The following is a 12497-nucleotide window of genomic DNA, read 5'->3' on the forward strand; positions in this document are numbered from 1 at the left end:
CTGTTTAACTTTCTGGAGCCAGTTGATATTAATTATTTTTTTTCCCTTGGAATACCCCTTTTAAGTGACTGTTCAAAGGGACTCATGCAGGAACAATGTATTTACAGTCAGAAACAAGTTATTTTGAGAGATAACAATAGCATATCTATATGTGTTATCAGTAATAGTATTCCGCCTCTATCATCAGATGATGCAAAGTGGATATAAGGTGTGAACAGGAAACAGAGCAGGAGGGAGATATATGTCACAATACAGTGATCCCTCAACTTACAATGGCCTCAACATACAATAGTTTCAACATACAATGGTCTTTTCTGGACCATTGTAACTTGAAACTAGACTCAACATACAATACTACAGACAGTCCAGACCTGTGAAACATGTCAATACCCGGAAGAACTGACCAATCAGAATGGACATTTTACTGGTAAAACCCCTGTATTACTGAAGTGTATGCACTGACTGGCTGGTAGCGCCCCCTACAGTACAGGGAGGTATTGCATGTTCTGTACTACTCTTTACCTGTGCCAGGCATAGCTGCTCCTTTGGACACCAGATGAGGGCGGCTTCATGTTACTTTTTTAGGACATTGTGTACAGTGGTCCCTCAACGTACGATGGTAATTCGTTCCAAACGACCCATCGTTTGTCGAATCCATCGTATGTTGAGGGATCCGTGCAATGTAAAGTATAGGAAGTTATACTCACCTGTCCCCGCTGCTCTGGACCGCGTCCTCACCGCTCCCGATGCTGTCCCAGGGGCTCCCGATGCTGTCCCGCTGCTCCGGTGTATTCTTCGGGATCCTCCGGCTTCTTCTGCATCTTCTGCAGGGTCCGGGCCTCGCTTTCTGGTGACGTTATTACGTTGGTGCGCCGGGATGGCGTGCGTAGTGACGTAATAACGACGCCGGAAAGCGAGGCCCGGACCCCGGAGAAGATGCAGAAGACGCCGGAGGATCGCGAAGTGGACCCAGAGCAGCGGGGATAGGTAAGTGAACCTGTCCGGGATGCTTAAACTGCTATCCGACAGCAGCTTAAGCATTTTGCGCTGTCGGATAGCAGTTTATGCGATGGCCCCGACATATCGATGCTGACATCGACATGCGATGGCCTCTGAGAGGCCATCGTATGTTGATTTGATCATATGTTGGGGCCATCGCATGTCGGGGGGGTTACTGTATTTTGTACAGAACCCAGAAGAAGCTCCTGTCCTCTACATAGGCCAGCATTTCCCAACCAGGGTGCCTCCAGCTGTTGCAAAACTACAACTCCCAGCATGCCCGGACAGCCGAAGGCTGTCCGGGCATGCTGGGAGTTGTAGTTTTGCAACAGCTGGAGACACCCTGGTTAGGAAACACTGACAGACAGTGATTTACAGCTCCCAGCAGATCTTTCTTACTTTTATATGTAAGGATTTGCTTTATCTATATTAGTTATCTACTTATTTTTCTTTAATCCTCACATTTTCCTATTTTTGGATGACATTTTGGTAGCTTCAGAACCAATTACCAGGTTTCCATAGAGTTACGGGGGGAGATTTATCAAAACCTGTGCAGATGAAAACTTGCCCAGTTGCCCATAGCAACCAGTCAGATCGCTTCTCTTATTTTGCAGAGGCCTTGTTAGAAATGAAAGCAGCGAGCTGATTGGTTGCTATGGGCAACTGGGCAACTTTTTCCTCTGCACAGGTTTTGATAAATCTCCCCCATGGTCTCGACATACAATAGTTTCAACATACAATGGTCGTCCTGGAACCAATTAATACTGTAACTTGAGGGACCACTGTATAGTCGAAAATCACTGACCTGTCCTTGGAAGGTTATAGTACCTGCAGCCGGACTCTCCTCTAGAGATTGAGAACACCAATCTAGATTTCTTTGAGGTCAAGAAGACAAAAGACATTTCTGATACGTTTCCGTCTGAATGAAGCGTCTGATTTCATTGATTTTTTTTCTTTTTAGGATGAGCACATACTCAGATTTTATCCTGAATGACCTGCGGTGACCTCATCAGCAATCTGCCCATAGTCTGCCCACTCTTCCCTGTCCTAGCACCTCAGGGGTTAAAGAAAATAGCACCTCTTACATTTTCCCAGCTTGATATATTGATTTTTTTCTTTCTCTTCTTGACCAAGCAGCGTGTCCGTACGTTTTATGCCTGAGAGGCCCAAATACCAACACCCACCCTGTAACGTTTATTGATAAAATACCTCAAGCTACGTATTGTCCGGATGTAGTTGTGCGATCATGTCTTCGATTGGTCTTCATTAATAATTGACATGGATGTAAATGCACACCGCTTCATTCTGAGCCGCTTCACTGCAGGAACTATTTTAAGCCAGTGATAAAAGGACGAGAAACCTTAGATCCACATTTTCCATTACACGGATCTTGGAACGTCTTCCCATCTTGATGATGTAGAATGGTAATATGTAGTTGGCGACTGCCAACTTCTAATACAAGGGAAGGAAGGAGGTGAAGGAGATCTTTGTCTGGCCTGATTAGGACATGCTGCTGCAGAACCTCTTGTAAAATATAGTCTGTTTTTTGTTTTTATAAGTAAAGAAGGTTCAGATTGCATAATGGAGTCATGTTTTACTTGATAGCTATCTCTCCTGCTACATACATATACACATATATATAATTTATATATGTATCTGCACACTCAACTCACCTGAGCATGCATGTGTTTGTGAATAGGGAGAAAGCCGCTGCCAGACTCCTCAGTTGGCAGCTTATCTACTCAAGAACAAAAGGATTACAAAAATTGAAATCCAACATGCCCACTCCTATTCTACCCCATCTTCGGTCATCAGGGGTAAGTCTGGAAGCCTTCGTACACATTAAAGGGGTACTCCACTGGAAACTTTTTTATCAACTGGTGTCAGAAAGTTAGACAGATTTGTAAATTACTTCTATTTAAAAATCTTAACCCTTCAGCTGCTGTATACTACAGAGGAAGTTCTTTTCTTTTTGAATTTCCTTTCTGTCTGTCCACAGTGCTCTCTGCTGACACCTCTGTCCATGTCAGGAACTGTCCAGAGTAGGAGCAAATCCCCATAGCAAACCTCTCCTGCTCTGGACAGTTCGTAAACTGGACAGCGGTGTCAGCAGAGAGAACTGTGGTCAGACAGAAAAGAAATTCAAAAAGAAAAGAACTTCCTCTGTAGCATACAGCAGCTGATAAGTGCTGGAAGGATTAAGATTTTTAAATAGAAGTAATTTACAAATCTTGATAGTAGAAATAATGAAAGAAGTCGGCAACTCACCAGCGCTGGTTCATGTGAGGTCTTTCTTTATTGCGACATACTCACTTACAAAGGCAGGGGAGAGACAGACAAGCGGGGGGATACAAAGGTGGGCAACGGAACCGTTTCACACGGTGAACGTGCTTCTTCGAGGCCCGAAGAAGCACGTTCACCGTGTGAAACGGTTCCGTTGCCCACCTTTGTATCCCCCCGCTTGTCTGTCTCTCCCCTGCCTTTGTAAGTGAGTATGTCGCAATAAAGAAAGACCTCACATGAACCAGCGCTGGTGAGTTGCCGACTTCTTTCATTATTTCTACTATCACGTTACTTCGAACTGTACATGTAGTCTGAGCACCACCGTGAACCCTTTACCTACCTGTATTGCTCCGTGTACAGACTTGGCAGTGCCGAGTTCGTTCTTTGTGTCTCTAATTTACAATTCTGTCTAACTTTCTGGCACCAGTTGATTTAAAATATGTTTTCCAGCGGAGTACCCCTTTAAATGGTTGGTCTGTTCTGCTGAAATTGTCAGATTCAGCAAACACATGTCTAATGTGTATTTTCAACTTTAGAATCATACCAGTTCCTTAAAGCTTCTGCACCCCAATGAAAATGTGCAAACATTTTCTTACTCCCTTATACTAAGATGCTGCTATATACTTCTGGAGATGTAGAAACAAGACCAATCTTTTTCCCCCTGACGTAGTCTTTTTAAGGAGAGTCAGGAAGCCCCCATACTAGGGTCACCGCCTTTCTGGAAAAAATACTGGGCATGCTCATTTGCATAATTAATTATATATGCGTAACATCACAGGATATAAATATGTGGGGGACATTGTGTCTTATTCTGACCCCTATAACTTTTGTTATTTCTCCTTATATGAGCCTGTATGAGGGCTAATTTTTTGTGCCCTGATCTGTAGTTTTTATCAGTACCATTTTTATTTTGATGGGACTCTTTGATCACTTTTTTTTAATTTATTTTTTATTAAATTCAGGAGTTGCAGTTAATTACTAACTACAACTCCCAGCATGCCCTGATACAGCCTGTGGCTCAGGAGCTGCCCCAAACAAAAACTACAGCTCCCAGCATGTTGGACTATATAGTAGTATATAGTATAGGTCAGTATTTCCCAACCTGGGGTGTCTCCAGCTGTTGCAAAACTACAACTCCCAACTTGCGGGCATGCTGAGAGTTGTAGTTTTGCAACAGCTGGATGCCCCCCTGGTTGGAAAAATCTGGTATAGTTTATGGTGCAATTTTTCGGGAGTTGGATGATTGGTTGGATGAATACCGGCCATTGCATTGCCAGTATTTTTAATATAAAAACACCGGCAGGGTGGTCAAAATACCGTACCTGCAAAATACCGGCCAGGTGGCAACCCTACTGCATATACTCATATAATAGTTGGCTAGTCCCTGCAAAAATTTTATACTTTAAATGGTAGAGAGAACTTATGGAAGAGAACATAAGACAACCTAATGTTTTATATTAGTTGTTGTTTTCTTCTTCTTTTTTTCTTGAAATATTCTTGCATGTCCCACCCCCATAGGCAGCAGTTCTAAGAACTAGACCACCCACTCTGTGTGCAGCTCAGTCCTCACAACCAGGATACAAGCTGCAGTTTCCAGGATACTGTTAGTCTATTTACTGTACAGTAAGATCCTTTACTGCGTCTTCCTCCATTCCAAATATCTTTAGCTACAACATTGAAGTCCACAATTTACTCGGTGTCCTATGTCTTGCTCCCAGCTGCCCCAAAATGACTTTATCACTCATTAGCCTCTATAACACAAAAGGGAACTCCCTTTGCATACTGTCTTGATTTACAATATCAAACCGTCTTTTATAAAGAGCTCCTATGCAGAACTATGTGTCTCCATGGTTACAGACTACAAAGAAACCCCTGTGTAGTCTGATCCTGAAGTCATACTTATTTTTTTCTTTGTTCTGCCTCCTTATCTTGCAATCTAGAAGGACTACACGATCAGACAAATATCAGACTGCATGATATTTATTTCTTAAGACCACACAACTGTGAGAAATATGACAATTAATAAGATATGATATTTCAGCACCTATTCAGTTCTCTGTGTTACAATAGTTTAAAGGGGTACTCCACCCCTGGACATCTTATCCCCTATCCAAAGGATAGGAGATAAGATGTCAGATCGCTGGGGTCCCCCTGCTGGGGAGCCCCCGGGATCTACCATGCGGCACCCACCGTTAGCGGCTTCCGGAACCGTTGGAGGTCCTCAGGCTGAGTCCATCTCGACCACGGGGACAGAAGATCGTGACATCACAATCCGCCCCTCAATGCAAGTCTATGGGAGGGGGCGTGACAGCTGTCACGCCCCCTCCCATAGACTTGCATTGAGGGGCGGAGTGTGACGTCACACGGGGGCGGAGTCGTGACGTCACGATCTTCCGTCCCCGTGGTCGAGATGGACTCAGCCTGAGGACCTCCAACAGTTCTGGAAGCCGCTAAAGGTGGGTGCTGCATGGTAGATCCCGGGGGCTCCCCAGCAGCGGGACCCCGGCGATCTGACATCTTATCCACTATCCTTTGGATAGGGGATAAGATGTCTAGGGGCGGAGTACCCCTTTAAGGAAATTTTACTGTACAATCTACCGTGATGCACACTGCACCCTACAATTGCCATATTGCAAACAGTCAACAGAACAAAGAGGTTTTTTTTGTTTTTTTTTCGAGATTTACATGCCCTTTATTTAAATGAAGCAAATATCTCTTTCTACAGCAGGAATGCTTTGCATGTTAATGATCAATGTTCAGCCAAATATAGACCGTGTAGCCGCACACCAGGAAACGTATAGCCTTGTAGAGCTGACAGGCGGCCGTGATATTGTGGAAAATGTGGATAATTCATGTATTTGTACAGTGATCATTAATAAAGAATACATTACGGGGCCGCAGGAGCTGTCAGCGGCCCAGATAAGGAGTCATGCTGGGAATGTTTTTACAGTCTGGGACAAGTCTCTTTTTAATATTTGTACAGGATTTAAAAAAAATTATAATTTGACAGAGCAATCGAAATAGTATTTTTCCTTATTAGGGCTGGATTATAACCTAATGCAATGAGCATGGAGGCTAAAGTGGGATGATGAAAAGGGTTTTCTGGGACTATAAGATTAATGGCATATCCTTAGGACTGGGGCTCAAGTCCTGTAGGAACTCATGGGAACGGAGTTCCTGCACTTTTTCCACAGCAGGAACGCAGTTCCCATTAGCAGGGGTCCTGCAAGACCAGCCCTTAAAGGATTACTCTCTTATGTCTTATCGTGGGGGTCTCTGCTGCAGCACCCCAGACATCTGGTGCACGGAGCGACGTGCCGGATGACTGGTGATGCAGGGCAGAGGCTCGTGGCGTCACAGTAATGCCCCCTCAATGCAAGTCTATGGGAGGGGGCGTGACGGCCGTCACGCCCCCTCCCATAGACTTGCATTGAGGGGCCGTGACAGTGAGTCATGAGCCTCTGTCGCTGCACCCAATGCTCTAAACAAATGCCGGGAGCAGCAGGGAGAACGTGGGGGTCCCCAGTGGTGGGAGCCCCAGGTTCAGACATCTTATCCCCTATCCTTTGGATAGGGTATAAGATGTCTAGTACCCCTTTAAGTGGAAATCTAGGGTGAGTTCCCACACTTTTTTCCCCAGGACTTGACCCCTGCTTAGGACTGTTCCGTCTATCTGGTTGTGGGGTTCTGACTCCATGAATCCCTGCTGAACAGCTGCCTGAAAGACCCGTAGTGCTCCAGCAAGTGCATCAAGCATTGTGTGTCGACTGAGGAAAGAGGAAGTAGATCTTTGTCTGGCCTGATTAGGACATGCTGCTGCAGAACCTCTTGTAAAATTTCGTAACTGAGTCATTTTTAAAGTGGTCATCCAACCGAGCTAATTTAACTCAAGAACAGCTCCTGTCTGTCCCCAGGTTGTGTGTGGTATTACAACTTGGCTCCATTCACTTTAATGGAACTGAGCTGCTGAACCACACCCAACCTGGAGACAGATGGGGAGCGTTTTTTGAAAGAAAGTAGCTCTGTTTTTCTATTCCTGGATTGCCCCTTTTACTCAGGACAGCCATACAGATAAGACTATATTAGAAGTAGAGCAGGAAAAAACCCTCAGGTATGGCGCTGCAGACTCTTGTAGACAGATGAGGCGGATGCCAAAGGTAATAGGAAAGTCCTCAGCAGGACATTTTATTAAAAAAACAATAAAATGGACAAGATTACGCGTTTCGGGAGGATCCCTCCCTTCCTCAGATCAGGATTCCTGATCTGAGGAAGGGAGGGATCCTCCCGAAACGCGTAATCTTGTCCATTTTATTGTTTTTTTAATAAAATGTCCTGCTGAGGACTTTCCTATTACCTTTGGCATCCGCCTCATCTGTCTACAAGAGTCTGCAGCGCCATACCTGAGGGTTTTTTCCTGCTCTACTTCTAATATTGACTCCCAGGACGACTTGTTTCCTCCTGCAACCCATCGGCATAGCAGCGACTCGTACTACAGTACCCAGATTATATCGTGGGTGATATGCTTTTTTGCATAGATCTCAAGGTGAGCGGCCATCTATAAGCCCCGTGGGGTTCCCCCCCCACCCACCACCCGATCTATTGAGGGTAAATACACGAGGCGCCGTCCGTCGGTCCTTTCTTTTCTTTTCTCTACAGATACAGATAAGACGGCTATTTCTTGCACAGCCTGGCGGCAAGAAAATTAGACGCAGTTTTAGCTGTCAAGACGTCATGACCTACATCAATCTGACAAATGAAAATGGCACAAACAGAGGTGCACATATACACCTGCTCATAGCCGGCATAGATTTCATTTTTTGGCTTTTTAGACAGGCCGAGATAAAAATTTGGTGCATTTTATGTTTTCTTAAATTTTTTAGAATGATGTATGGAACTCCACTTTTATTGAATCTTTCCAAGCATCTACGTGAAAGCCCGATGTGACGTCTTAGAATTGTTTCTCTGCCTTTGTAAATGTTTGTGCCCGGACATAATGTTGTGGTCGCTTTATATTGCCATTGGCTCCAGCTTTATCAGATAACCTCAAAGGTCAATCATAGTTGATCCCCTTTTTGGGTTTACCCATGCTTTTACGCTATTTCTAAAGCTGTGGCAAAATACTGGAATTTTTTTTTTTTTTTGCTGCAGTTTTGACAGAGGTAGCCTGAAAACAGATAAATTGGGAGCTGCCTGAAAGATGTGGACTACAAGGAGATTGTGTTTTTTTTTTTTTTTTTGTTTTTTTTTTTTAGCAACTGACGGCTGCAGTCCACAAGAGTTCATGCAACTCAATGTACTGCAGCAGGTTAGTGAAAGTCATTTGGTGGCCCTAAGGAAAAAAAAAATCTCTAGCGCTGACCTCGAGGATGCTGTATACTGTTTTTGGCGAACACTTCATCTAAGTATTTCCTAACCAGGGTGCCTCTAGCTGTTTCAAAACTACAACTCCCAGCGTTCCCAGGCTAGAATTAATGTGCAGTATAACCAGAGAGCAGTTGTGTAGCTCAGTGATGTTGTATACTGTTTTTGGGGAACACTTCATCTCCCAACCAGGGGGCCTAGCTGTTGAAAAACCACTACTCCCAGCTGGGAGTTGTAGTTTTGCAAGAGCTGGAGCCCCCCTGGTTGGGAAACACTGCTCCATCTGTTAGCTATGCCACTGAAAAAGGTTCATGCACATGCTCATTCGACTCGACTGATCGTTTGTTTGTATTCCCTACGGTTAGAGTTGAATAAGCTTTTCCCAATACACAATGCTTTTATTCTAAATGTATATTTAGTCTATATAGTGTATATGTGTGTGTGTGTGTGTGTGTATATATATATATATATATATATATATATATATATATATATATATATATATAATATAAACTCAATGTGTGTGTATGTATGTATGTATGTGTGTATGTTCCAGCATCACGTCCAAACGGCTAAAGATATTAACATGAAACTTGGCCACATGTTACTTATATGTCAACAACAAACATAGGATAGGTGATTTAACCCTTACTCACCCCCATTTGCCAGGGTCAGGGTTTTTGTTTAAAGTCCCATACAAGTCTATGGGAAATATATTTTACTGCATAACTTCCAAACAGCTGGAGATATTTCGATAATACTTGGTCACATGTTACTTATATGTCCACTTAAAATATAGGATGGTTAATTTAACCCTTAACTACCCCCCATTTGTCAGGGTCGGGGTTTTTGTTTAAAGTCCCATGCAAATCAATGGGAAATGTATGTTCTCACATAACTTCCGTACGGCTGGAGATATTTCAATAATACCTGGTGCACATATTACGGGTCGGGATATGGGGTTGGGAAATGAAAACAATATAGGAGGACGGCATATGGAGTCAAAAACTTCTCTCCTTTGTTGAGAGATATATATATTTCAGCTTCCTTTCTTTCTTTCCCCAATAGTTGTCATCAGTGGTCAGTCAGGACGCTCCCATTCATGTTAGAAGGTGGTTCGCTGGTTTGGCCAACATTCATCTAATGTGTATGGGCACCTTTTTAGCAGTTATCCTAATGACTGATCATCATAATGATATTCGTTGTTAAAAATCCCTACATTTAAGTCTAAAACTGGTAGGAAACCAAGCTCTGAATTCCAGTAATATGGGGTCCTGGCAGCCACCTGGTGTGTTTGCAATTCTACTGAGCTACACAATTGCTTTCTGGTTAATCTGCACATTAATTGTAGCCCTGGAAGTTATAGGGTTTGTGGTTTCAGGCAGGTCATTTGCATTACACTGCTTCTTTTGTTTCGGGTGCATGTTTCGCGTGCAGATATAGCCAATCCACTGACAGTCTTTGGTATTCATCCCCAGGTCTTGAAAGTGAAGGTAGGAAGCAGCTGCTCCTCTGTCTACGCTGAAGATTGCCGGCACAATGGTATTTCAGGCGGTTGGGAAACTACTAGGCAAGCAGTAAGTATTTTTCTTTTATATATATAATTTTATTTTTAATGAAATTAACACTTTCTTAAATTTTTTTTCTTTTGATGCCAATGCCACCATTAACACCATTCTGCTTGACCATATGTCTGTTAATTCTAGGAGATGTGTTGTTCTATTAAGACATACAGATAGCATTAGGACCCCCAGAGAATTGCATTAAGTCCTCCAGAGTTGTTATACGGGGTTATCCATTTATTTAACATACACCATATAATACCAAGCTTCCTCTCACTGATGTAAAGGAGTTGTTTTTGCGGGAACAACTATCAGATCCTTCTTTAAAAAATGGGTCGACTAGAAGAGCCAAGGGGTTAAAGGATTTGGGGACCATATGGAAACTGACATGGCCATGCCAATTGGATCTTTGTCTGTATAGAAACCAAAATGCCTTTTGAAATAATTAGAACAATGTCTGGTCCCCCGCGCCGCGGGGTGTATCTGTAAGAGTGGAGGTGCTAACGAAGTGAAAAGCTATATGTTGTATACAGGTAATAGAGGGAGCTGATGTCTGCTCCCCTCCCTTCCATCCAACCTGCTTTGACTGTATAGCACTTCGTATTTATGAATAAACCCAGATTTGAAAACCTCCATGCTGTGTCTTGTTGTGAGTGCAACGATACCAATTGGATCGTTGTCAGTGGATTTTACAATAGTCTTGTGGATGGGTAGAGTGACGCTCTAAAAGAATTGACAGGTTGGGTTATGACTCGTATAAGCCTTTGGAGATAAGCGGTGCAAACGTTTTAGAGGAGTTCCCCAACAGATCAGCAAAATTAAGGAATTATATAGGAGAGCTCAAAGTTACACCTCTGGGTAACAAGGTGTGGGTTGCCCATTGTCTAGGGGTACCAGGGGTACACTTCTATAAGGCATTAAAGGGGTACTACCGTGCTGACAACTTATCCCCTATCTAATGGATGGGGGATAAGTTGCCTGATCGCGCGGGGTCCCACCGCTGGGGACCCCCGCGATCTCGCAGGCAGCACCCCGCTCTCATCAGGCCACAGAGCGAACATCCGCTCCGGGTCTGATGACTGGGCCAGTGATCATGACATCACAGCTCCGCCCCTGTGTGACATCACGCCCCTGTGTGACATCACGCCCCTATGTGACATCACGCTCCGCCCCTTGATGGGGCGGAGCGTGACGTCACATGGGGCGGAGCCGTGACATCACAATACTCTTGCCCCGTGATGGGGAGTCATCAGACCCGGAGCGATGTTCGCTCCAGGGCCTGATGAGAGCGGGGTGCTGCCTGCGAGATCGCGGGGGTCCCCAGTGGCGGGACCCCGCGCGATCAGGCAACTTATCCCCTATCCTTTAGATAGGGGATAAGTTGTCAGCATGGTAGTACCCCTTTAAGGAAAATCTACTAAAATCTACCTAAATGACTAAAAGAATTAGAATGTGAACTTGCTTGGTTCCTTGTTCCGGAGCTGAAAATGAATGTCTTGCCCAGATACGTCTATTTTTTTTTTCTTAGAAGAATTTCAGAAATTATTTTGGCGATTGTATTTTTCATATTATGTAAATTTCCCACCTTACAAACCACGATGTGAAGCAAAAATAGACCGTAATAGCTCTGACATGTGTCATGTATCGTACCTGTAGGAATGCTGGTTGTTGATATTATCAGAAGCCCTTATGTCAGCCGATTGGGTTTATTTATGAATGTTTCCTTGATGCGGTGGACCAATGCCATTTTGTCTTGGATTACAGAAGAGGGTTATATAATTCCTGTGTAATGCTGGCCCTAGGCATTAGATGATATGGATGATAGTGATCACCTCAGATCCCCCATAAAGCCCTCCCACTTTTTTTTTTGCCAATAAATCTGGTGATACTACCAAACTGCACCATAACTAATCGTAATTGTGGATATCGGGTGTCACTCTTCCAGGTGGAGATGTAGCTAGTACGTAAAAAAACATAGAATATTAACAAGGTGACAGAAGATGTTGGGTTCTTATATTTAGCAGGGGTTTAAGGGAATGCTTTCCAATAAATTCTTATAATTATAGAGCGTTCAAAACGTGATCTCTCCATAAAGGTTTATTTATTGGGACGTTTTCCTAGAAGATCTGCCCAGGCTTTATTAGAGCCTCGGGAGTAATTATAGGGAGAGAAATGTTGGCTGTATACTGTAGCAATGAAGATGGGCGGTAGATCCGGGCGAGGCTCTAAAAAGCTGACTTCCCAGCGTGCCACCCGACTTTCTTGTTCTGAGTATAGATGGAACTTGTCATT

The 12497-nt window shown here is 43.8% G+C and overlaps 1 protein-coding gene and 1 long non-coding RNA gene across 14 annotated transcripts in view; one reads left to right on the top strand and one right to left on the bottom strand.

Moving 5' to 3' along the window:
- LOC130293348 (MOB kinase activator 2-like) overlaps positions 1-12497 on the top strand; it is a 173523-nt gene that overhangs the window by 131977 nt on the left and 29049 nt on the right. For 9 of the 13 annotated variants that reach the window (XM_056541918.1, XM_056541919.1, XM_056541928.1 and 6 more), the window contains one exon: positions 10122-10220. In XM_056541918.1, coding sequence (XP_056397893.1) covers positions 10183-10220 — 38 coding nt within the window. In that variant the 5' untranslated portion in view covers positions 10122-10182. Of the gene's footprint in view, positions 1-1702; positions 1882-1960; positions 2424-2797; positions 2817-10121; positions 10221-12497 lie in introns of those variants that run through there. The other 4 variants (XM_056541926.1, XM_056541917.1, XM_056541920.1 and 1 more) reach the window with 3 other exon arrangements.
- LOC130293349 (uncharacterized) overlaps positions 1-12497 on the bottom strand; it is a 133490-nt gene that overhangs the window by 69718 nt on the left and 51275 nt on the right. The window lies entirely within an intron of this gene.

Source organism: Hyla sarda, chromosome 10, assembly GCF_029499605.1.
Source record: "Hyla sarda isolate aHylSar1 chromosome 10, aHylSar1.hap1, whole genome shotgun sequence".
Lineage (NCBI taxonomy): Eukaryota > Metazoa > Chordata > Amphibia > Anura > Hylidae > Hyla > Hyla sarda.